This window comes from Parasteatoda tepidariorum, chromosome 4 (genome assembly GCF_043381705.1).
Source record: "Parasteatoda tepidariorum isolate YZ-2023 chromosome 4, CAS_Ptep_4.0, whole genome shotgun sequence".
Classification (NCBI taxonomy): Eukaryota; Metazoa; Arthropoda; class Arachnida; order Araneae; family Theridiidae; genus Parasteatoda; species Parasteatoda tepidariorum.
The window spans coordinates 23,044,822-23,071,651 of record NC_092207.1 but is presented as its reverse complement, the minus strand read 5'-3'; the positions used below and the strand labels follow the sequence as shown (position 1 = coordinate 23,071,651).

At 29.6% G+C, this 26,830-nt stretch overlaps 1 protein-coding gene across 1 annotated transcript in view; it reads left to right on the top strand.

Moving 5' to 3' along the window:
- The window catches only part of LOC107438252 (putative leucine-rich repeat-containing protein DDB_G0290503), a 62,882-nt gene extending 37,046 nt beyond the window's left edge, over positions 1–25,836 (top strand). The window contains exons 21-37 of the mRNA XM_043046156.2: positions 641–703; positions 3,745–3,861; positions 5,395–5,535; positions 6,789–6,884; positions 7,000–7,099; positions 8,096–8,175; positions 8,377–8,480; positions 8,563–8,718; positions 11,073–11,203; positions 11,636–11,769; positions 11,880–11,959; positions 13,843–13,958; positions 16,539–16,654; positions 16,739–16,804; positions 16,886–16,982; positions 18,556–18,719; positions 25,037–25,836. Coding sequence (XP_042902090.2) covers positions 641–703; positions 3,745–3,861; positions 5,395–5,535; positions 6,789–6,884; positions 7,000–7,099; positions 8,096–8,175; positions 8,377–8,480; positions 8,563–8,718; positions 11,073–11,203; positions 11,636–11,769; positions 11,880–11,959; positions 13,843–13,958; positions 16,539–16,654; positions 16,739–16,804; positions 16,886–16,982; positions 18,556–18,719; positions 25,037–25,060 — 1,785 coding nt within the window. The 3' untranslated portion in view covers positions 25,061–25,836. The remainder of the gene's footprint in view (positions 1–640; positions 704–3,744; positions 3,862–5,394; positions 5,536–6,788; positions 6,885–6,999; positions 7,100–8,095; positions 8,176–8,376; positions 8,481–8,562; positions 8,719–11,072; positions 11,204–11,635; positions 11,770–11,879; positions 11,960–13,842; positions 13,959–16,538; positions 16,655–16,738; positions 16,805–16,885; positions 16,983–18,555; positions 18,720–25,036) is intronic.
- The last annotated feature ends 994 nt before the right edge of the window (positions 25,837–26,830 follow it).

Sequence of the window (26,830 nt, the reverse complement as noted above, 5' to 3'; positions counted from 1 at the left end):
GAGGACTTTGCGACTCGACAGAATTTTAAGTTACCAACTACACGGGGAGTCTTCGACCGGCGGGGTTCGAATCCACGAACTCTCGGACAGTGGCCCAGCACCCTACCGACCAGGCTATACCGGCCACGGTTTTCTTAGGAGTGTAGGTCTCACAGTGGATTGATTGCAAAGACTTAGTTCTCAGTAGAAGCATCACTGACTGTCTTCAGTGTACGGGTGGGTGACCACTTTGATCAGCATGCGTTAAAACCGAGTGTGCACGATATTTGTCCTCGCTAAACTGTTCTATTCTAAAGGTCTCTACTTCGCCAAAGTGGGTGAGCCATCCTCTCAGCAGAAGATCAAAATTGCGATGGCCTGTCTTCGGATCATCCTCAGGGACGTTTCCTAGGCCGTTGCTAGTAGCCTATTGTGCAGCTCTAGTGCGACGAAAATAAATTACCTACATATCTGGGACTGTAATTAAATACTACATTAAGAAAATCATTTTAGTGTTTATAGAAGTTTCATTTTTGTTTGCTATAAATACTTTGATCCGTACTAATTTTTTAATCATTGATTTCTATTAAATACGTTAATTTCATATCATCTAAACATGAAGTGTAGTTTTTTATTCGATGTGCAAAACCACTCCTTACAGACAATCCGTGCTATGGAATATGCCAGTTTGAAAAAGTCTTCTGCAACGCAAGTTACTTTAAAGGTATGATGCATTTTGAATACTTATTTTTACGTAACTGCTTTAATTTATTAATTATATTACCATTATGTATCGTAATACACAATGAGGTTTCTTTACAGCTAGTATAGATTTTGATTCATTAAGCAATTCCCCTTAAGCATTTAAAAATATTTTATTCATTGTATTATTTCGCCAAAAAAAGTTTAAAAAAAACTTTTTTTAATTTCCAATGGCAAATTTATTGGACAGTAGTTACAGCACAATAAAAAAAGTGAAATACAAGATGGTAAACATAATGCAGTAAGTCGAGTCCATTAATTCAAAAGGTCTCGGGCTTCCCAATATCGCTCGGCTAGAGAAGACTTGCGCAAAGCAGGACAGAATGCTAAGTTGCAGATCTTTTAGCCGCAAAGTGTTACCAAGGTGCACCAGGAGGAGGTAGATTTACTGCGCACCCCTTTTTAAATGTACAAAAAACAATAGAATCTTAGCTAAAAAAAGGAATTACCAAAGTTAGCTATTAGAATTTCCAATATTGTTTGAAATGTGCATGTGTGGAGATATAACTATCGACTGTGTTAACCTTCAACTATCTAAAGGTACTTTAAGATGGATGCAAGTTAACATGCCTTATATAGTAGTGATTNACGTAATGCCTTTCATATGTTAAGATAGTTTAAGATTTTATAGGGAACTATATTGGCAGAAACATATCTTGTACTATTATACTATTATGAAAACAATTCGCAAAAAATTATATTAACTTTCTTAAACAATCCTTATTTTAAACTCAAATAAAATATATATAAGTGCTCTTTTTACTATAAATCTAGTTATATTATGAACTAGTTAAATTTCTAAATTATTTAAAATAAATTTTTCCTGATTTCCTGGAAATACATTTTTAAACTGAATCATAAACTTTAGTTTTATATCAAACAAAAAATGCACGACAAACTTGTTAACGCTTCACTTTTATATATATTTGATGTATAAAATGCTCTGTTTTATAATGTGTCACTGAGTTGAATCATATTATCATACATCGTAAATTTGATGATGCAATACTATGATTCTACTTCGAGGGAAATGTGGATCAATTTATTGAGGTCATGAAAAAAAATTGTGAAATTTCATTGTCCAATATACTGATAATATGGTCTATCATCAAAACGGTTTTCTGGTTGGTGGTTGGTTCTAATGCCATTTGCCACACTGGCAAGACTGCTTGGTGAAATCGAGCAAATTTAAGGCAGATTGTACTATTCTTGTTTTTCAGTGGCGTCATCTATGACCAAGAATTCGACTTCTGCCACATCATGCGTCACATCTGTTTATAAGGCGGACCCATTCACACATGCATTCATTCATCCACAGATCGTAATTTTGACCTGAATCAGAGAACGATCGATCTCCAATCCAGTACCCCCAGAGGTATTGATTTGTTATGGGAACATGGAGGACTTTGCAACTCGACAGAATTTTAACGTGCATCAGTCACTACTTACACGGGGAGTCTTCGGCTGGCGGGGTTCGAACCCACGGGCGTAGCGCCCTACCGACCAGGCTATCCCGGGCTATCTTACAACTGTAGGTCTCACAGTGGATTGATTGTAAAGACTTAGTTGTCAATAGAAGCATCACTGGCTGTCGGCATGCGTTAAGACCGAGTGTGCGCGATATTTGTCCTCGCTAAACTGTTCCATTGTAAATGTCTCTACTTCGCCAAAGTGGTTGAGCCATCCTCTCAGCAGAAGTTAAAAATTGTGATGGCATGTCTTCGGATCATCCTCAGGGATGTTTCCTAGGCCGTTGCTATTGTGCAGCTCTAGTGCAACGTAAATAAATTACCTACCTACATATCTGGGACTGTAATTAAATATTTCATTAAGAAAATCATTTTAGTGTTTATAGAAATTTCATTTTTGTTCGTTATAATTACATTGATCCGAACTAATTTTTTAATCATTGATTTCTATTAAATACGTTCATTTCATGTCATCTAAACTTAAAGTGTAGTTTTATATTCGATGTGCAAAAAAGCTCTCCTTACAGACAATCCGTGCTATGGAATACGCCAGTTTGAAAAAGTCCTCTGCAACGCAAGTTACTTTAAAGGTATGATGCATTTTGAATACTTATTTTTACGTAACTGCTTTAATTTATTAATTATTTTACCATTATGTATCGTCACACGACAACACAATGAGGTTTGTCTACAGCTAGTATAGATTTTGATTCATTAAGCAATTCACCTTAAGTATTTAAAATACATTTTATTCATTGTATTATTTCGCTAAAAAAATTTTTAAAAAAAATACATTGACAAATTATAATCATAACAAATTTCAACACATTACAAGTCTCGCTGCAATAGAGAGGCTGAACATGCCCACGCATAGTTAGACAAAATGTCTTTTAAGCATTTATAACAATGTTATTCGTTTCTGTTCTGTTAAGCCTGATTGGAATTTATCTTAATATTCTCTCAGTAGTATACGAATTTTTGAATTACAGACTACTTTTATTTTAAGAATTAGTTGTTACTTTTAAAATTCTATCGTGAAAATAACTTTACTAACTCAGTATCATATAAATTTTAGTGTTACCGAACACAAATAGAGGCAACTACTTTACACCGAAAATAATGAAAGGAAACTTCTCTGGTCTTACATCACTTCAACTAACACCAAGAAATGATCAGTGTTGTTTCCCACACATTGACACATTGACTCTATGGGTACTTCAATATCATCTATAACTTTAAAAGGAAAAAAAAAGAAACAGGTAAAAAAAAAAATTCAAAGTAAGGTGAAAAAATATCTCACCTGAAAGATTTCAGCTGCGAGCTATTCGAATGCTTGCAAATTGAATGAACGCAAATTAATTTCAATCACTAGAAGGATATTTTAAATCCAAACTTCATCGTAATGATTAAAACTATGTTTAAGTTTAATAATTTGAATTCGCAATTTTTCTGGCATTATTAATAGTTTATAATCCAATAAAATTTATTTCATTAATTTTTTAAAGTACACTAGACTTGTAAACGTATTTTCTAGGAGTATAACATACCTTATGAAGAGATATTTCCTGACGTTAAACTATTTACAGACTTCTTGAATACATTTGCACTTCCGTTCATAGTTAAGACAAAGCAAACCACCTTTTTGAGTGAAGTAAGTTTAACTTAACATAATTAACAATTTTGTCGGTAATGTTACTATTCTAATTTATTTGTTTCCAAATGTAATTTGTTTTGAATAACGATACCTTTTCTGATACTTGCTCAAAGATACTTGCTAACGATACTTGCTCAAAGTTCTCTATGTGCAATTTTCTTTGCGAAAAATCATTGAAAGAAGGATTTATTATATTTAAAATCATGCGAACGAATATGTACCGTATCTCCGGGTGCCGTAGCTCCCAGTTAAAAAAATCATTGAAAGTTATTAATTTTTGAAACTGTGTTTAATTGTAATTTAATGATGCTTCAATTTTATACTATGAATACAAAATTTCCGCATTTTGTTGCCTGTTTAATTTTAAAAAGAATATTAAAATAAAGTTATCTGTAAAGAACATTTGTAATTCAATAACTTTGCGAGTTATTGAATCAAATTACGATAATAAATACCGGTTCGTAGGGTGCCCGTAATTTTTTTCCCTTAAAAATCCATTGTTACCGGAACCTTCACGGAAAAAAAGAACCTAATATACTGTAATTTTTACAATAATAATTACTGCAAAATCACAGAATCACACTAGTTAAATAAATATTATTGTAAAATTTACGGTTTAATATATTATGGTAAAATAGATTTTATGGTAGAATAGATTTTGCGGATGATGAACCCTAAATGCTGGTACTTCATACCGTAATTTGATCCGTAATTCTTTACATTTAATCAGCTTTTAAGAAACTCAAAAAAATAAATAATGACATTACTTTGCCATTAATATTCATGTGTTATTTTTTTCTGCCCGAAAACTGAAGAAAAAAAATTGTAATTAATTTTCAAGTAACATTTAACTCATCAAAAAGACTATAGCCAGAACAAATATAATTAAATATTTATTATTTTCCATTATGTGTTTATATTGCCGGCATAGAATTCAGACATTTTATAGAATACGCATGCAATTTATACATACATATACCTTAAATTGCACGTCTAAGTATGAAATCGTTAATATTTCAAATGCCGATAAGGCATTCTACGCAACGTTAAGAGATAAACTGACCAAGCATAAAATCGGACTGTCAGTCACCAGGCATTTATTAAATTATAAAGATGGAATAATTTTTCAAGCTCTGTTTTTGTTAGATCTCTAACAAGAACGCCTTATTCCCGAGAATGAGCATTTTTTAACAAAATTTTTTTTTCTGACTTTGTGCATTACTGGTAACTACAAATTTGGCATTATATAAAATGTTTTGAACGGATATGTAAAGCCAACTAAAGAGAAAAAATGAAATGTTTAACAGATTAAATATTTCTTTCTTGGACTAAAAAGGCCAGGCATTTTATACTTTGCCCGAGTATTCTACAGAATGTCTACACTTTATACTTTCTCAGTAACGTTTATAGGACTGCGCCTAATCAACAATGAAAAAAATAATATACGAAAATATATATCAACTCTAACATGATTAATTGTTATTATCTGTACCTGCTGTAAAACTGATATGTACATTTTCATTAACTTAGAATTTAACGTATTTGACTGGAACAATGATGGAAAAGTTAGAAGGTCACATTCCTCTAGCTGTGCCACAGTCATTTGCTTTGCAAGGAGTTGTTGGTCATCTTCTAAAATTATACGAAGGAGAAATTCAGACACTAACAAAGGTATAACGATATAACTTTTCTTTTTGTGTTTTTTAAAATCTTTAACTTTTTTTTTAATATTTTTTTATTATTTTTAATGTTTACGTCTGTTCTGAATGTTTCTATACATATATAATTTAAGTTTCATGAATCAATCCAGTGGCGTACGCAGAATTTTTTCAAGGGGGGTGTTCATAATTTTCTGAAACTACTAAAAGAAATTCGAATCTGTTAAAAATCACTATTATTTCCCTAATTTAGACAGCTAGACAATTTTGACTTTTCATTTAGACAACATTGTTTAGTTAAATTTTGATTTGATTTTTTAAGTTTAAGAACATAATGTAATATTTTCTGAAAAAAGTTTAATGTCATATGGGTGGAAAGTAACACTTTGAGGGCCACTTTCACATTCATCAGATTTTGTTATGCTAGAAACGTTTTCTTCAACGGAAGTATCACATTTCTGTACAACAGAAAAACTTACATTGGTACTAGATGCTGTCACCTCACTAATTTCAGATCGTGATTTTTTCTCAAAATAATTAAAAATTGCTAAATTCTTGCGTTAAAAATTGTTAAATCCTAAAGATCCAAGAACAGCAAATATATGTATATATTGGCACAGAAATATCCGCTATGCTACGATCTCAAAGTTTCGAGCTGGAATGAATAACTTCAACGAGCACAGTATCTATGGTATTGTTACTGATTTCTTCACTAGTCGAAATACTGGCGACGACGGGTTCGGCGATTGAATGAACTTTTTGTTAAGACAAAACAAAACAGATTTAGCGACAAGCTCCGAAAGACAAGCGGCAGAGATAACTCTTAGTCTGACTAACTAATTCCACTGTACTCCGTTCCCCCTTTTATATAATTTTTCACCGCGTCTCCAAAATTCTCGAATTGTCTCAAAGACGACAGAACGTCTAGGATTCCAGAATCATCGCTTAAAGACCTCGCGAATGACAGCCAGTCTCGAAAACTATACTGGCAGGACAGAAAGGAACCAGTCCATAACAGTATCACGTGAATTTGGTTTCAAAAGTACAACCCTTATAGTAAATGCTTTTTCAGTATTCTGAGAAATACCGTGAGGAAAAAAAAGCAGGCATAAGGCTAAAAAAAATATATAGTCTTAAAAAATAATAGCTCGCATAATTTCTACTAAAATTTTTATTTTTGCCATTTTGTTTGAGCTCAAGGGGGGTGTTTAAACCCCTCCCTTGCGTACGCCACTGAATCAATCTAATATCATAGTTCGTTTTTAGGTTTTTGGTTATATCGAAAAAGAGTTCAATGCTGCTGCTGAATACGGATTTTCTTTAACATTCAATAACGAATTCCAAACTTCGAAAGACAAAAAGGTAGGCTTTTGCTCTTTGTCTTTATTCTTTAAAAATTTTTTTTGTTTGTTTTGAAACAGAATGCATATATTTCTAACTATTTTCTATTGTTCTGTTTTATTTGAATTTCTTGCAGGAAATAGCATTTGATATTTCTGCTGTATTACAGAGTAATACCAGCTTACTTATGTTAGGATCATATCTAAACTCCAACTGTGATATTGCTTTCAATTTAGGTAAATTAATAAAATTGAATAGTCAATAATAAAAAGTTACTTTGTATTTGCTCAAATTATACTCTATTTAAGTTATTTTATATATGCTCCATAACTCATTAAATATTCATGTGTAACCTCATTAATAAAAAATACATATACATTGATATGTTGCCTAGAGAATGAGCAAAATTTTTTATTCGACAAAAATGAACTAAATAGTTTTTCTTAAATGATGTATTAGATCATTATTGTTCATGTCATGGTAACATTGCTTGATATTTTAAATGACATATCATCATGATATTATTTCCGTTATACTATTACGCTATTATCTAATAATATTAAGAAATGTCAACGCAGTTCAAAAGTTTATACTAGAGAAAAACACTCCCGGTATTGTTTGAATACTCCAAATTTTATTCCCAAAATCTTCAATTGAAAAATGGTATAAGCTCTAGAATTAAGGAATTGCGATTGAATTTTTTTGGATATTGTAATTATTTGGCTCTATTTTTTTTACAAATGTAATATAACTAACTAAACACATCCCCTTCTTTAATAAACGTAGGGCTTATTCTCTAACACTAAAGAACACATCCCAATCCCAATAGACTGCCTACTATTGACCAATTATTCATCTCTTTATACATTAATATCAACATTTTTAATATGTATTACATTTTTTACTACATTGTTTTTAGTATATTATATTTTTTATGTATCATTCCAAATTAAATATTAACGGAGCTACAGAAGTAATGTATGCAAAAACTAAGGCATTTTTAAAAATATGCATCAATTACTCATTCATGCATTTATATTCATTTATTACTCTTAGGTATTAATGTTATCATTCTTTAATACTTTCAACTATCATAAACAACAATATAAAACAAACAATTATGAATAAAATGTAGTTTTATGTTAATGATTCAGAAATCACATTTTAAGAAATTAATTAAACTATTTCAATTGAAGTTAGATTTCTCAATTTTACTTCTATTTGGGATTTAGGTTGTAATTTCGGAGCAGTATATTTTGAGGAAACTGAGAAAATTTCCAAATGGACACCACTTTTCTCAGATCTACACGAAGTAAGAAGCATTTGATTAGATGGAAGTTATATAATAACATATATTATTATGAATAAATAGCATATTAATAATAATATAATTAAAGGGAAAGAATTAGATTAATTTAATTAATGAAATAGTAATTACGCTTTAAACATTGAAATCTGAAGAAAAATTAATTCATTCTAAAAAGAAATTTTATTTAATGTTTTGATAATTTAGATGGCAATCGATGTCGGCTTACAAGACTTGTCTTTTGACGAAAACTTAGATTCGTTGGCAACAGAGTTTGATCGGATGGTTTCCACATCGTCTAATTGCTCTCTGTAGGTAGAAAAATAATTATATTCTTCTGATACAACTAAATTTCAAGAATTTATAAATGATAAGAAAATTTTTATTTTGTAGCTTTGAAACTTTAATCGGTGATTTTGGATTGCTTGAACAAATAAGAGTCACCATTTTAGAACTACATCATCTGAAATTAGTGTGCAAACAATGTAACTTGCAGAATTTGTCGGAAGAAGTGAGTCTTCCCTTTGAAACGATTCAACGTTTTCTGAGGTAAAAACAAAACGTTTTATTAAATTGAATTGATTTCATAAAATCCAAATCGTTTATAATTTAGGTAATGTAAGCCTTAAAAAAATTAATTAGTTACATTAAATATGGTTAATTAATGATTTCTTAAAAATACGAATGTATTACTTGTAGCAATACATTCTTTATTTGAAAAACATGAAGCAATATTATAATGAGTTGCATTTCAAATGCTAGTTTTGGTGGAATGAATTCCACGATTTAATTTATCGTGTTTTTAACTTTTGTACCTATCTAGAAACAATACTAAAAAGCAGTTTAAAATAAATGTCACTTTGGGAAAAGTATAGCTTATTATAGTATTGCCTCAATCTTCTTATTTCTCTTTAGTTTTTAAATAATGATGAGAAAAAGAAACAATACTGACGGTGTTAGGTAAATTATTCTTTAATCATTTAAAAACCATAAATTTTACAGTTCTCTATAATTTGATGTTATAATTTTAACTAACTTTAAAACAACGCAAAAACCAGCTTATTATGCTATTACTTTCGTATTTAAGAGTAATTCAAAATATAATTTAGTCGTTAAAAAAATTACTGCGGGAATTAATGTTAATTAAACAGTAAGGTAATACCCGTCGGTCATGGGGGCACCATTAATGTTTTTTAACTTGCAATAAATCCATAAGTGTCTTTCTCGCCATGCGGTATCGCTATTCTGGTAAACATTCTGAAGCATGCAGCTCCCACCATAAGCAAGAATTTTCGTGCTATATTTCTCAAACTTGTGCTAGCTGTTCTTCAAATTCAAATTTCCTTGTATTTTCAAACAAAACTGCATGTGTATGCGAATAAATAAATTACTCTCACCATAAAAAATACGTAAAAAGAGACACCACGGCATAATCTATCAGAGTTCAATATAAAACTCTGTAATTAAACATTTGAAAGCATCAATTATGACCCTTTTCTCTCAGTCATAAAATTAAAAAATATATTAGGAAAAATAAACATTTAACCGTTATCTAACTCCAATCAATCATTTCGATAAATCGCCATTTTAAATAAGCCATAGCAGGGTAAACAGATTGAAAACTCTATTCCCATTCTATTTGATTAGATGCATAGACATCAAAAACTCTTAAAATTTCCAAATTAACGGTAAAAGGAAAAGTAAACTCTGAAGACAATCTGGTTATTTTATCGTGATTCTTCAGAACGTAGCACGAAAACTACACTCCGTTAAATGTACTTTTACTAAATGTGTCGTTATAGAGGTTATAAATTTCAAAAAAAGGAATTTTCGACTAACCATTACCATAATGGACGGTAAAGTTACCTAAGAAAATATTTAAATATTCGTAAATTATGGATTAAATCTATTTTTATATACGCTGAACGGGATTACGCTCTTTTATGATTTGGCTTTCGATCACGTTAAAGGGCACTAACGTTCTCCAATGTCATATATTGAAGTTGACTGTCCCTATTGCCATAAGATTACATCATATTACATTATTCATCATAATGATTGCATTTTTAATCAATTATACATTATAAATTGCGTAATAATATGCTTATCTGCTTATAATAATTGCGTATTTATTTGTAAATATGAATGTTGAATTGATATTAACACGTTCAACACTCCACAACACAAAGCGACAAAAAACAAGTAACAATTCGTGATGTCATCCTATTGAAATTTACGGTCTCTATCAGGGTGCGTAGCCAAATCTTTCAACAAGAAATAAGCACCTTTTAAGTACTTTTTAAACACTCAAAAACTATTTTTAAGCACTATATGCATTAGCAAACTGCGAAATAATTTTCAAAGACTTCAGATGTAAAATAACTAGATTCTGACAGAGAACTTTTTCCTTGGTTATATTAGCCATTATAAAATGATGAAGGGATTTTTCTGTTCGATATCAGAGGGTGAGAAATGAAGCCTGAAATTGAGAATATCTGCAAAATGCAGCAGAGTCGCACATGAGAGCGCAAGAATCTCATCGAACCCATCTCAGTAGACGCACCTGCGGTATTCGAAGTATTTTATCAAATATGTAAAATGATTGTCGCTTTTAAACGCTACAGACCGAATGTAAGTCAAAATGGATTGTGGTCGAATGAATTGTTAAAACGTTGTATAAAACAACGTGAAAAGTAAAATCGACATAAAAAAGAAAAAATTCTTATTTCGAAAAGGGAAAATTAAGCATTTATTAAAAACACTCAATGAAAAAAGCACCTTTAAGGGCTTTTAAAAAACGAAAATCGAAAATAAGTACCTTTAAGCACTTTTTAAAAGCGCTACTCACCATGTCTATTATAATACTATTATATTTAATTCTAATTCCGTTTTGTTTAATGTAGCTCCAATGACATAAATACTAAACTGGAATCTATACCTGTTGAGTCTGGTCATCCAAAATATGATGATGCACTGACAATCTCTATTGTTATTGATACAATTCTCACTCGTGGAGCATTGTTAACTTCGATTTGTAAGTGCATGTTTTCCTTAAGTATTTTATCTAAGACATTTTCAACTTCTCAATCCACATGAATGTTCGAATCCGTTTTCTGTATGTGTAACGATATATGTATAAAGGAAATATCTGAAAATTAAGTATGGAATATATGTTCAATGTGTTGAGATCATTAAAAATGCCTGTCATAAATATTATGTTTATATTTCATTATGCCTATCATATATAACCATTTAGTTGGAATAATTATTCAATACAATATTTTTGAAGATAATTTATCTTTGAATTTTAAAACAAACTTAAAATTATTATTTTTTTCTTCAAAAATCACTTAATGAGTTATCGAAAGCGAGTTGTTTATACACATCGCTTTTATATCTTTCAAAACAATTACGAGTTATTATTTTAATAACTAATAATTATCCTCTTCTATTCTATATGTTACAGTTTTGAGCTCCCTTTTGGAAAAAATTAATAAGAAGTGTGTGGTTGTGCTTATTCACAGTTTTTTCATCAAAGAATGTTTGGAATATAGAGAGAAGATAGAAAAATCCCTAGCAACTCTCTCGCCAGAAAAAGAAGTATTACAGTTTATTCATTTATCATTTTATTATTATATAATGAAGCATATTATTTTTGGTTGTTATTTTTCAAAATTTCACGGGATTTTATTCCGAATCTTCCATTTCAGGTAGAATTTATTTTTTGTGACAGTACAAATTGTGACATGGGGGCAGCATTAGCCGCTGCCGTAGAAAATCATCAACAAAGGTATGCTTCATTTTCAGTCACAAACTAACAAAAATCAGGATTATCAATTTAGATTCAATCAATCAACTGATCATTTAATTAATCAATCAATTAATTAGTTCATTTAATAATTTTTGCGCAATGTTTATTTAGATAAAAAAGAACAATTTTTTCTTGAATATTAATATAATTATTTTGAATTCGTTTTCCGGGAAGTTTGTTTGTTAGTTTATAAAAATGATTAAGCTCTATATTTATTCTTACATACTATAATGACAGTACAATCTTTTTTTCTTGCTTTAAGGAAAGTTTTTTTTTCTACAATTCAAAATAAATCTTCCCTAGACAGACTATGATAAGCATATGAACTAAATGTTAGTTGAACATGCTGAGTAATTACTAATAGGCATAAATAATGTATACTGGATATTACTAGATTTGAATAGATAGATCATTTATGAATCATTTTTATTATTACTAAAACGGTGATGAAATAAAATTTAAAATGTTTTCATAAGAGCATAGTATTGTACAAAACTTTCTAATTTTATGAAAATAAATCAACTTTTATATGTTAAAACGTAAATTACGCAACTTTAAGTAAATTTGAGAAAAATATAAAAAAAAATTTTAAAAGTTAATGAAGTAGAAAATTCCTAAATTAGAATAAAATTAGCAAAAATAGAAATAAATGTAAATTGCAAACTGTAATTTGCTACAGTCAAAACATTTATTCTAGCATTAAAATAAAAGAAATAAAATAAAATTGCCGTAACCCATAAGAATTGAAATGTCATTACCAAATAAAAAAGTCCGGCAAAATATGTAATAGATTAACTTACAGTGAAGCATTTATTGAATTGGGGAAAGTTCTTCAACACTCTTTTTAAAATTAAGATAAGAGCATTATATTTTATTTTATAACCGTCGTTGAACAGCTGACCCAATTTTGGATTTAAGACTACTAATGTTCAACTCCGTAACCTTGTAATTTTGAACCAGTCCAGAAGACAAGGAAACTCCTGGATCAGTACTCCCAGAGGTATGATTTGTTATGGGAACATGAGGGACTTGGAGACTCGACAGATTTAACATGCATCAGTCACCGTTTACAACACGGTGAGTCTTCGGTCCACGAGGATCGAACCCACGTCCTCTTGGACATGAGCCCAGTGCCCTACCAACCAGGCTGTCCCGGCCAAGATTAGAACATTACAATTATTATGAACCCTTCATCTATCAATGCTTCATCAGCTGTAAAATAGTTGTGTAAATTTATTATCATCTTAGTATAAGGTCGCCTTTTTATTTCTAATTGCTAAATAATATGAACCTTTAGCACCTGATTTGGATACGTTGTTCAAATTTAAAGGGTCCCACAATGGACTGATCGTTAAGACACGGTTCCGAGCAGATCACCGAAGTCAAGCATCAATGGCTGCGGTCAGTGTGCGGGTGGGTGATTACTTGGATCAGTCTGCGTAGGGACCGGTGGTGTGCGGTATTGGTCCTCGATAAACTGTTCTGCCGTAAAGTGCTCGACTTCGAGTGCAAGTGATCTGGCTCTCCATCCCCTCTGCAAACGATCAAATTTGTGATGGCATGTCTTCGGATCATCCTCAGGGATGTTTCCCAGACCGTCGCCAATAGCCCATTGTGCAGCTCTAGTGCGACGTAAATGAAGTACAACAACAATATCAAATTTAAAGATGGTGTTAAACCTTTTTTCGATATTATGCTTTGAAATCGTTCTAGAACAATTGTGAACAATAAATTAAAAATTTAAAGACAAACATTTATTTATTTATTTTTGTTAATGTACAAAAAATAAGACTTACAGTATATGCTTTTCACGAGCAATACTGACAATAATAATATCATATCTTTCTCATTCTTTCATTCAGGAATTGTCGAAAACACTATCTTCGAGAGCTTCAGAGGCGTGTTTCTATAAAAAATACGTTATTTTCTGTTAAAAGTTTCTTACAATTATTGAACGAACCAGAATTAACTATAGAAGGTATGAAAAATATGTTTTTTCGTAGAGGCTTATTTATAGTATTTATAATAACTAATAGTATTTGTTTATAAAATTTTATGTTTCGCCCATCACTTTTAATCTTAATAAAATTAAAATATAATTTTAACACGAAGAACATAGTTATTGTTTGGACTTTAATAAGGAAATCCAAAACTCAGTTATGACTTTAATTCTTTTCTTACACACTTTTTTATTGAAAAAGCGTTCGATGGAATCTATTTGAGGAAAAATTGCTTAAGAAATTCTAGTTTAATGTTAACCATAGCACTTTCATAAGCTTTTAAATATATCCGAATTGTATGACGTTGCTTTTTCTTCGTTCTTTTTCATTGACCTCTTCCTCAGTAAAACAAAAGTTAATGATATCAATTAACAACTGTTTTGTTTCTATCCTTCTAGCAACATTTTAAAAATAAATTAAAGGGAAAAATAGAATTAATTGTTTCGAATTAACATTAAGAAAGCTAATTCATCATATAGAATATCTTTCGAAGTCCGCATCCAACCTTTTAATTTTGAAATGTCGGCAGCTTTAGTTACTATGCTGTATCAAGAAAATATTAAATAGGCTGTTATCTGCAAAATTAGACCTTTATGGCCCTACCTAACAAAAAAAAATTCTGTTTTGGCATTTCTATCTTTGAAAAGGTATGATCTATGTTAAAAAAAGAAAATGAATTACGAATTTGTCGAGTGTCTACGATTTAGTAGGATTGGTCATCTTGTGGACATTGCTGCTAAGAAAATTAACTTGTTCACATTTCAACATGATCGAAAAAGAAAAAAAAACACATAAAATACCTTTATTTTCGTCGCATGACGCTAAAATGAATTTTAAACATCAGGAATAACTGTCTTTTGTATTAAATCGTATTTCTTTTCTCCCTTAAATCATTTCAACACGTAGGAAATTACGAAACCAACAACTTGCGAGTCTTACGCGTTCCTTTCTCAGCATTAATGTCAATCCAAACTAAATTGATATTTCTCAACTTGGTAATTCCTTTTTTTTCCTATATCGCTTAATATTTTCGAGATTGAAGAGTTGAATCTGCAGTTTTCTACCTGATGATTCTGTAAACATATTAATCTTGTAATATATAGCCATTTTATTGTACCTATACACTAACTTATAACCATAGCTACAGCCATATGATAGTTAAGATTATGAGTATAGACTTTAAGCTCTCTGCAATACATAGTAATAATTTTATTGTAATTTCATGTCGGCGATACTGATTTTGGCATATTATTGAAATGGGATAAAAATCCTGTCTGTATAAAATTCTGATAACATTCAGATATTGAATTATCAGTTACTTATATCCTTTATGAATTCATCACATTAGAGAATACCGGGTTATGATTCTTTGCCTTAACAAACATCTATGTAAGGAATATCAAACAGTGTCCTTTTACCTTAAAACAAAATTTGATGTAACAAGCCATTTACATGAGGACTGACATCAGGCTCGTGACCTGTATTTTATCACTGATTCTCCTAGTGTGCTTTCAGGCAAAGTATTGCCAAGTGAAGACAACTTCGAGACAAACCTGAATTCAGGCGCGCAATAATTGGCTCTTTGCATCATATGATATTTTTCGCAAATTCTTGCAAAATGGGATTTTTAACATCAGGAATAGTGTCGTTGGCTCTTTGCATCGTATGATATTTTTCGCAAATTCTTGCAAAGTAAGATTCTTAACATCAGGAATATTGTAATTGGCTCTTTGCATCATATTATATTTTTCGCAAATTCCTGCAAAGTAGGATTCTTAACATCAGGAATATTGTAATTGGCTCTTTGCATCATATTATATTTTTCGCAAATTCTTGCAAAGTAGGATTCTTAACATCGGGAATATTGTAATTGGCTCTTTGCATCATATGATATTTTTCGCAAATTCTTGCAAAATGGGATTCTTAACATTAGGAATAGTGTCATTGGCTCTTTGATTTGTATGATATTTTTCGCAAATTCTTGCGAAGTGGGATTCTTAACATCAGGAATAGTGTAGATTTGACAAGACTTTTTTAGGCTTGTGACGTCAGAAGACTGCCTTCAGAAGTCTTTTTTTTTCAGTCCTCGTATAAATAGAGGGGGGGAGGCAATGCTAGAATAACAAATATCGGCCCTTTATCTTAAACAAAATATCAATGTAGGAAACATCAGCAATGACCCTTTGCCTAAAGAAGCATTAGAGTATGGAACTTCGGTTGATTAAAAAAAAAAATAATAAAATAAGAGGCGGCTTTAAAATTATTTTTTCAAAACACGTACAGAAAACTAAAGTTGTGCGGAATAAAATGTATGTCTTTCTTATCAAGGAAACAAAATAATGTATGATCCTACTTGCTGCACCAAAAAATTGCAGTCAACTAATACTAATAAATCACATTAATACTAACTAAAAATATGACATAATCATATTTTATGCTTATTCGGCCAGTTTGTTATTTACTAGATACAAAAATTCAAAGTATAAAAAAAAGCATTCACAAGTGTTATTTAAAAACTGCATTGCTTAACACAGTACATTCTAATAACATTCTTCCAGCTTTAGAGTTAGCCCATTTATATTATCAAGAAGTCAACTTTGTCATTCCTTTGTCTGTTGTATGGGCTTATTATTTTATAAACGAAAACTATTCAGAAGCTGATGAAATTTTCAAAGTAAATATGGTCATCATTTAAAAATTTTAAAGTATTTGAATATTTTTAACTCTATAAAATCAATGTTTTATGTTTGTATTTCAGACTGTACCTATTTCATTCAAGAAAGTGAATTTTATAATATGCGAAAAAATTTGCACTTCTGAAAACGTAAACAACTTTGATATAATTAATTCTAATTTAATATTACTGTTTTAATAATTAATACTAATTTTTATTTCAATTTTTTAGTTTGAAATGTGCAAAAAGTATTTACAGATTTTGGAAGAGAAATGTTCGGATCGTAGAACAATTATAAAAGCTTATCGCTTAATCTTCGACTTGCTGGGTATGGCTTTTATTTTAGCTGTCTGTGCGTGTGTGCATAAAGCAAATACCCTGAATAATTTTTAATTTAATGATCGTAATTTTACGTTTAGGAATCAATCATGCCACATTTTAAGTTACAAAATCAGACACAAAAACTTGCTTTCTCTAAATAAACTCCCGTTTTTTTTATCAGTGGCTTTGGATTCCTGATAGTGATATCAGGAATCCTAGTCCTGATCAAAATATATAAGATAGCTGCTATGTGGAAAGTTTTAATAGATTAGGCTAGAGATCAATCTAAAGTTTTGGTCCCTTAATGTTAATTTTTACTTTTTGCTTATTTCGTCCATAGCTATGGAAATAATGAAATGAATCAAAAACTTTTTGCTCAGAATTATAAAACATGTTTATTCTAAGATAGTTCGATGGAAAAAGTAACTTTTTAGAGTTATTTATTGCTTTTTATTTATTTAACTAATGGTCAAAAAAGATTTAAAATGTAAGGTACGCAAATTTTTACAGCATTTTAAACTATGTAAATTTAAATAACAAAGTACAAAATTTGAACGAAATCTGTCGAATAGTACTTGAAAATAAAAGTTGAACTATACTTCTTCTTTGAAATGACGAAACACGCAAAAAGTGAATGATAAGTGAAGCTGCATTTTACTGACATATATCTTCATTATTTTTGCCTAAACGTTATAAAAATTCTGTTCAAAATGAAATTCTGTTCAAAATTAAACTCTGTCAAAAATATATGTTTATTACTATGAAATTTTCTGTGCGTACACTTTACCTCGAAAAAAGTCTCAATTTACGTGACAATTGTCAGACAAAAGGATAAGAAAATTTCAGTATACCAATGCTTAAATATTAATAGAAAAAAGTCTGACGTCTGATAATATAATAAAGTATGATAAGTCTAAAATTAATTGAAAATATATCGATATGCTATCCATCATTGAATAATACCAACTTCATTTGCCATCCATCGTTGAAAGTTCCATCATTGATTAAAATCTAAAGTTTTTGATAGAAAAAAAGTCTGATGAAAAGTAGGTACAATTTGTTAAATATGATTCGAACTTCGATGAGAAAAAAAAAATTTAAAATACAATCGTTATTTTCGTATATAACTTTACCTTTGTGTGCGTCGTCTCTGCTCAAATTGATTAATTAACTCTCCGGTGAATAGATGGCGCCATGTAATTTTTTCCTTTAAAAGCCTTTGCAATTATTTAGCAATGTTTCAAATATATTTCTTTTAAAAAAAGTTCAAGAAACGTTATTGGGAGACGGTCCGCTACAAAAAAGTGAACGTTATTATATCCTAAATAAATAGAAATAAGGGTACGATTTTTAAACTATTTTTAAGGCAAAAAAGAATATTTTGAAGCATTACAGAGATTTATTGCGACACGTGGAATAATTATTATTGAGCACAGTTTATCCAATAACTGTATAGATACAGCGTTCTTCTTTCTTTTCTTTTTTTAAATAAATCTATATTTTAATACAAATTTGTTTTTCCTAACTTCATAATATCACAAAACACGCCATTCCAATTATAATCTATTTTTCTTGTTCAGTTTATAGGAATAAATATGAAGAAAGCATAAACATGATAGAAGACTTAATGAAAATGAATATCCCATTGAGCAAACTGAAATTGCCTACCCTTAATATATTGCATGCCTACTGTAAAAGAATGGTAGCAGAAAAGACTGTCATTCAATTTCCTCTTCCTCTCAAAGTAAATTACATCCATTCATTTCGTTGTTTCCTACAATATTCTTAAAAGATTACATAACGTGCTTACTACTTTCAAAAATAAAAATAATCTAATTAATGCTTTGATTTATAAGAGCAGCTTTGGCATTCACTTCAATTGTCGACAGCAATATAACTTTTCCAAAAACTTCTATTTGTGTTTGTATATATGTTCGGTTCATTTTATTAATTTTAGATTGCTAGGAAAAAAGTAAGTATCTCTGTAATTATCTCTCTACATTAAAAGATCTTAAGAGCCGTCGAAACTGTTTTTTATTTTCTTTTTTCGGGGGGCTCAACTTTACATGTTTTGCTGCTCAAAAACTAAAAGACTTCGAAACTTGAAATTGTGAAGATGTGGAGCAAAACATATAATGGAATTTTAAAAAAAATAACATTCGATAGAAACGAGATGAGTTCGAGAATTATTAATTAAACTTGTAATAAAATATTACATGCAGGTCTACAAGCCGCAAAGATGCAACTATGGAATTGAAACTCGACGTGCTGAGAGGATCGAGGTTTTTTCAAAACTCCGATTTGTTCGTAATTTACTGCATTTTAAGATGCTTTTTTCGCAAAATTTTCTCTCTCTCTTCTTTTTTTTTACGTTACATTTTGTTTTGTTGCACAAACACAACAAGACTTGGAAATAACGAAAATTTATTGAAAATGGGCAAGGAATAAAAAAAATTAACATTTTATAATTACAATTATTAACTGAACGTGAAGTAAAAAAGATACCATGTAAAATATCGCGTAACTCTGCAGTTCTCAGAAAGGCAATTATAAAATCAAAATAGCATTAAAATTGATGAAAATTGACGATTGATGAGACTTGAAATTTGACGCTCTAAAAAAGAATTGTTTAAATTTCTGAAAATAAGGTGAGTTTTTTCAAACGTTCCAATTTGTTCGAAAGTTATAGCAATTTTGAGCTCTTTTTTTTCACGGATTTCTTTTCTTTTTTTATTTCGAATAATGAATATCCATTGTTGCAGAAAAATTTTTTTCTTCCAAGATCTTCATTAAGTTCGTTTATCAAAAGTAGCAGGAAATTAATAAATATAATAAAATAAATAAGGGAGTGAGTGATTATATGTTGCCAGATATAAATCTTAGCATTTATATCGAAATTTTAAATATTAAAAAAGTTAGGGAGAGATAAAAAGCGTTTCCAATGCTGTTATAAGATTATCGTCATCTATTATTATCATGTAAAATTACATGGAAATTCAAATCAATAAATTTTTTAAAGACAAATCTTCTCTTTTAATTTTTACCTGTTTTACCGAATTCATCCTGAAAGAAAAGAAAATTAAATAACATACAACGGGTTGAAAACAAGTTGAGAAAAAAAATCCTTATAAATGACTAAGAAAAAATTAAACCATAAGATGGAGTTAACCAAAGTTTGTCGATAAACACAAACCTCCCTTTGACTAGAGAGANCAGCTACTTCTACAAAAATTTCAATAAGTATTACCTTTAAACGCCCAAATTAAAATCATCCAAAAAAAAAATTCTTTTTTAGTGGAAGCAGAATATTTGCCTATTTTTTCGCTCAAAAGACTCTCTCCCTCCCACACTTTCTCTCTTCTTTTTTTTTATCTCTTACATTAAACGTCTACATAAATTGACATTGGTCATTTCTATGTAACGAAATAGTAATATTCAAAATAATTTTATAAGCACACAATTTACTATCTTATTTGTCTCCCCTCTTTTGCAGGAAACTTACTATAGTTCAGAGTCCGATGAAGATTGATCTCATTTCATTATGCATTTTAAACTATATATCTCTCTCTCAAGCACAAGTAATCTTTTAAAAAGAAAAGAAGCGAAATTAGATGTGACTGCAATGTCAAAATTTCAATCTAACAAACTTTTTTTTTCTTTCTTTTTTTTTCAAAAATGCTTGTAATAAAACACGTATACTTTTAAAAACTCTCTGTCTTTCATCTTCCAACAAACTCCACACACACACACATAATTTGAGAAACATGAAAACATAACATTTGCGATTCACAGAACCGTTTCAGAAATGCTTTTATTTACTAAAACGTCGAAACCACAATTTTCGGGACATTATATGCAAATAAATTTGTTTAAACGATATTTTAAGTTACGAAATCGGACACAAAAATGTACTTTCTCTAAATTAACATACATTTTTTCGGTGTGGTTGGTTTCTTGTAGTTTAGGTAGAAGAGCAGTCGAAATCTCGATATTTTTTTATAAACATTTCCTCGATTATTTCTTTTTTTTTTATGAAAAAATCTGTATTATGACCTTTTAATTCTGAAAAATTTAACAGTACAAGATAACAATCAAAATTCGCAAAATTACAGAAGCTCACTCACTGAAACATAAAACAACGCAATCATTTTCACAGTATAATCATCTGCAACTTAAATATTTTGTTGCAAGTTCTGTGTTTAAGTCTGTTTTTCTCAATTCAAATTGTTTTACCTGGAGTGCAAAATTACTCGACTCCTAATTGACCTATTAAGTTAAAACTTGGTAATTGGTTAGAGTATAGCATGTTTTTTTTAAATTCATACCAGCACGTAAATATTTTATATTTTTGGGGCAAAAAAAAATATTCAATTTAAAGGAAATCAATTTTTTTAAATATACAGGATTGAAACGGTTACTCAAATTTGCTTTAAACCAAAATTTCAGCTCCCATCTGGTTCAAAATTCCGGTTTTTCCTAAAATTTCTCCAAGTTGCTCCAAAACTCTAATAATATTTATTGAGCAAAAAATGCGAAATTTGGACCCATTTGTCGCCAAATTTGTTCGCAAAAACCAGTTTTATTGCTCCAAGACCGTAAGCAATATTCAGCCTGAATGTGCATATTGATTGATAGATAAAATGGAAGAAAATTCATATTTAAATAAGGATCTGCTTTTAATAAAAAGGGACCATGAAATATTGAAATCCTATAACATAAAGCCAGTTCCAAAGTACAGAGTTGTCACTACGTCACTGTTGTCCAGTGACGTAGTTTTGGGGACAAAACTCCCTCCGAAATTGTGCATTACTTGATTAATGAGATAGTGTACGGTAAGTAAAATGTAGTTTTAAAAAGAAAAATTATTAATTTTTTTGTAATTTAAGCATTTGTAGGGGAAAAAATTGCATATAGCACAACAAAGACAAAACGGATTTAAAAAATAGGGGGGGGGGAGAAAAAAACGACGAAAATTAATTTGTTTCATTAACAACGCATAAGCTGCAAGTATATAGAGCTCATAAAATAACTTTAAATATTGAGAAAAAATGGAAATAATAAAGATTAATGAAAAGAGAAGAAGAAAAATTATTAAAATAAAACTATTTTTAAAAATATTTAAAAGAAAAAAATTTATGTATCCTTAAAAAAAAAACGGTTGAAAATCCGGAAAACAGAATAAAGAAACGATGTAACCTCTTCATCAGCTCACATGATAATATCCGCAAAAAGGAGTGCTTTCTAATATTGTATCAATATAGCCAAAGCAAAATATATCAATACATTAGTGTGAGCAGCACTCAAAAAAAATTGAAACGAAAATAGAACACATTAGGTAAGAAATAAAAACGAAATAAAACATGTCAAGCAAAACACAGAAAATAAAATGTAAAGAAAATACAGAATAAAACATGTAAGGAATTCTATAAGGCGCGGAGCGAATTGAAATGAACTTACGTGAACCGGAATCTTTCGAGAATGATTTAAAATATTTTCATAATAGGATTGCCAGATCACAAAATATGAAAACAGAAGCTTAAATAGAGTGACCTTGGATTGGCCCGAAAATGGATGTGCGCAAGGTAATAATATTATACTGGATAATTAATAAGGTTGATATTTAATTATACAATTTAAATGATTCCAAAAAATTAACAATTATTTGAAAAAAAATTTCCGTTTTTCACATATTTTTAAAAGGCGCTAAATTATTAATTAATAATTTATTAATTAATTAATAATTTTTCTTCTCTCTCTCTCTCTCTTTTTATATATATATATATATANATATGCCTTTAAAAGCTAGATAATTGAAGAGACTTAGGCTGATTCACACAAATAGGCATTTTATTAATTGATATTAAGTTATTTAAAACAGTGTTCGTTGGAATTTTGCATGGTTTACATTGGTGGGATTTCAATGGCAGGGGATTTGGCACAGATTTATCTAGCCATGAAAATATGAAAAAGCCACGAATTTTTACTGCTCCTGATATTTAAAGTGGGGGATCTGAAAGGGAATTGGTTGCAAGACTATTCTTATCTTAATGAAACGTCATTCAAATGATAAAATTTAGAGATTTTGATTTGCTAAAAGGATGGTGCCACTCTGAAAATTTTTGGGACTATCTAAATGCATACTTCATCTACGAATTATAGTGCAGGAAATAATCTTTTATCTGGCTTCTTGACTTTTTACGGCTCTTTGTGAGAGAACGATTTCTATATTTTAAAATTGATAAGAGACATCTGTTTTAAGCTTATCATTTAATATAGAAAGACTCGTATGAAGCATTCTATATTACAGATATACACTTCACTTCTATATATGAATATATAAGCAAAAAAAGAAGTCTGTAGATTGATGTCAAGTGAAATATATTTTTTAAAATATATTAATAAAATAAAACATATATATATGTTTTTCAATGAAATGATACTTGTTTATCTGTATGGAAATATGTAAATGTATTTGCAAAGAGTGGTGTCTTTTTATGGATTTAAATTACCATAATAGAAGTCACCACGTTAGAATGAAATATTCCTTGAATACAGTCACATAATAATCTAAAGAGCTGGAANAGAAAAAACAGTAAAATTGGACTATAAAGCGAGTAGCGAAATCAGATCAACTTACATGGATGGAAATTTTTCAAGAATGATTTAATAATGTTTTCGCCAAAAGATTGCCAGATTACAAAATATGAAAACAAAAGCGTAAATTGAGTGTAACAAGAGGGTTTTAAAGTGTCGTTCTTACTGCACTGCTGAAGTGATTTGTTATTCTGTATATATATATATATATACTGTCATATGTATGAAAAGTATTGGAATTGGTAACACCATGTTGAAAGGGTCGACAAAAAGTCTATAAATGGCAAGGATTTACTATAGAATCGGTGCAAATAGAACAAGTCTAAAAATAATTCCTAAAATTTCAACATACACCTGTTGTAATAATATAATATCGTTATTAATAAATCGAAATAAAAAGCGAGTTGAAGTAGCCGAAGAAAATAATCATAAAACGTAAAATTACTATGGAATCAGGCGTATCAAAACGTGATTTTCGAACAAATCGTTAAGAAATAGTCGTTACTCAGATTCAAAGTTTGATAGTCTAAATTACATTGTGTATCAAATGTAGCTAAAAATATGACATAAAACATGCTGAAATAAATTCTAAAAAGATTTTATTTTCACAGGAAACCCATTAAGCAAATTTTTTCAGTTATATGTCTATTTAAGTGATTCTTAGTTGCGTTTCTATTACATCTTTCTTAATATTTAATAATAATTTTTTTCCCCCAAGCTGGGTTAAATATGATATAAAATGTTAATTTATGTTCTGAAATAAGCTCAAAAATCTAATTTTACAAGCGCACTATGCTTCTCAAATTTTAAAGACTATTTACACCAATCTGCTCCAAAAAACGCCTTTAGTTACTCCAAAATATTTTTTATTTATTATTTTTCTTTTGTTTCAAATGGATTATGCTGCTGTTCTATCCCTGAATATGCGATATATAAAATTTAATGACTCAGAAACTATTCGGCCGATTTCACTGATTCTTTTTTATATTGTATGTATTATTTACGCGTTGTATTATTTACTTGATTTAAATTATTAAGTCGCAATTTGATTAGTATTTAAAGAATGCACAGAAAAGAAAACTATTATTTTTCATACGTATTTTAATGAAATATGTTTTAAATCTAGATTTATGCGAATTAAAATGAACACTCTTAGTTAAAACTTAGTATATTATTTTAAAGCCGAATTTTAATTTCTATCAAGGCTTCTTAATATTATTATTCATGTTTAAATTGACGTCACGAACTCTTCCCTCCCAGATATTAAGTCCCGCCCTTCATTACACACGTCACGTGGTTGAAATTCTTTGCTACTCTGCACAACCGTTCTTTTCAGACAATTTAGACTTGTTTCAGTAAAAATATGCCTTTAGTAAGCGTAATCGAGTTTCACAATTGAACCTCGGTTTCTGAAGTGAAATGAGTTACTCCAAATATTTATCTTATTTTTATTATTATTTATTTTAGATTTCTGGAATTGGGAGTGCTTGATAAATATGCACTGTTACTGCGAATGAAAGTTTTTACTATTTATATTTAATATTATAGAACTTTTGTCTGTCTAGAACTACTTATAAATTAAAATAAATCACCTGACATTATTTAAAGTCAATTTTTGAAGAAATGATTGGTGTCATTTGATATAAAATCGTTTTCCTCTTAACCTCTTCTGATTTTCTTTTTGTCCTGAGTTTTGTGATTTAAAAAAGAAGAAAATGTATTGTTTGCAATGGTTAATTCCCGTTCTTCTAATTCCAAAACCTGTGAATCCAGCTTTATTGCAAAATCACATGATGTTTATGGTCTTGTATTTGACTGGGTTTTTTCTGGAACGAAAACCGTGCACTATTTGCAGTTTAGTCTTCCTCATTGCAGTATTTCTTATTTGCTACAGTGGAATGGGTAGCTGTATGTTTTCAACATTTACAAACTGCAATTCTGTGGCCTGCGATATTTCTGCGTAGTGGATGGCAAGAGGAAATGTACTGTTAAAGGATGCCAAAATAGCCATTTTATTCGTGGCTATCGTTTTCCATCTACTACAAAGCTCTAATTACCTTATGTTTTCTCTATAATGTATTGTGAAATATGAAGAAGAGAGATTTAATATGTTCTTGTTAATAATTTAGTTAAAATGTATCATTATTTACAATCCTTTGCTATGATTGTATTTATTTAAACTAATTCTTCTGTAATCAACAAAATATTTTGTTCCAGAATGTTGAGAATCTCCTTTTTAAAAATAAGTAAATAAATGTTTAACCTTACTTAATGAATATTGTTATTCGTTTTAACTTTATCCATTTAAGTTATTTATTTTCAATTAAAACATTAAACTATCAAACTTTTTAACAATGTTGACTAGTTAAAAATTTACCACTGATCACAGTATAACTTTGGAGAAGTCCGTTTGATTTTTATTTGCAATTATGTAACATTTATTTGTCAGGTACATGTGTAGTAGGTGTACTGCAACTAAGGTTAGCACATTTTTATAAGTTATCAATGGGTTAGAACTGACTTATCAATCAAAAACAAAATTTTGTTCCATAAATTATGCCTCCTAAATCGATAGATTTTATTTACATTCAATATTTTTCTTCAAAATATTCTTCAGAATTTTTAATTATAATATCTATAATGTAATTTAACAATGAAGCTCGTTTATTAGATATATTTGCAAGGAATTTTACTTTGCATGGTATCATTTATCTAGAGCTCATTCTAGGCAGGGTAAACAGGGCGCAGCACCCTACTACCCTTTTAGTCAAAAGAATCCACCCTGTTGCCCCCCTTCCACCTGAAGTAAATTAGTTCCCTGATATATTAGACTCCATAACCTTTTTGCCCTTTCTTTCCTCAACCCTTCTTTGTTTTTTCCCCCAAACTCTACTATGGATTTTTTAAACTTTTGTTACTTTCAACTCTTTTTATTTAGTTTGTCATTGCTGTCAATACATAGAAATACATTTATATGGGAAAGGAAAAATAGCCATCACACCCCTTGTTGCACTTGTCATTGAAAGTTTGCAGTTACTTCCACTACCATTAAGTCATAATTATTAAATCATAACTACAGAAACTTAAAAACATACATTTAGTATTTTATTTATATATGCATGCATTTTAAATAAATTACTAAGCTACTAAATAAATTACTACCCATTAACTCAATATATATGTTAATTTATTAATAAAAATTAGTAATTAATATGATTGCTTTGCTACTTTTAGTAAAGTAAAAAAAAAAATTTTTTTTAC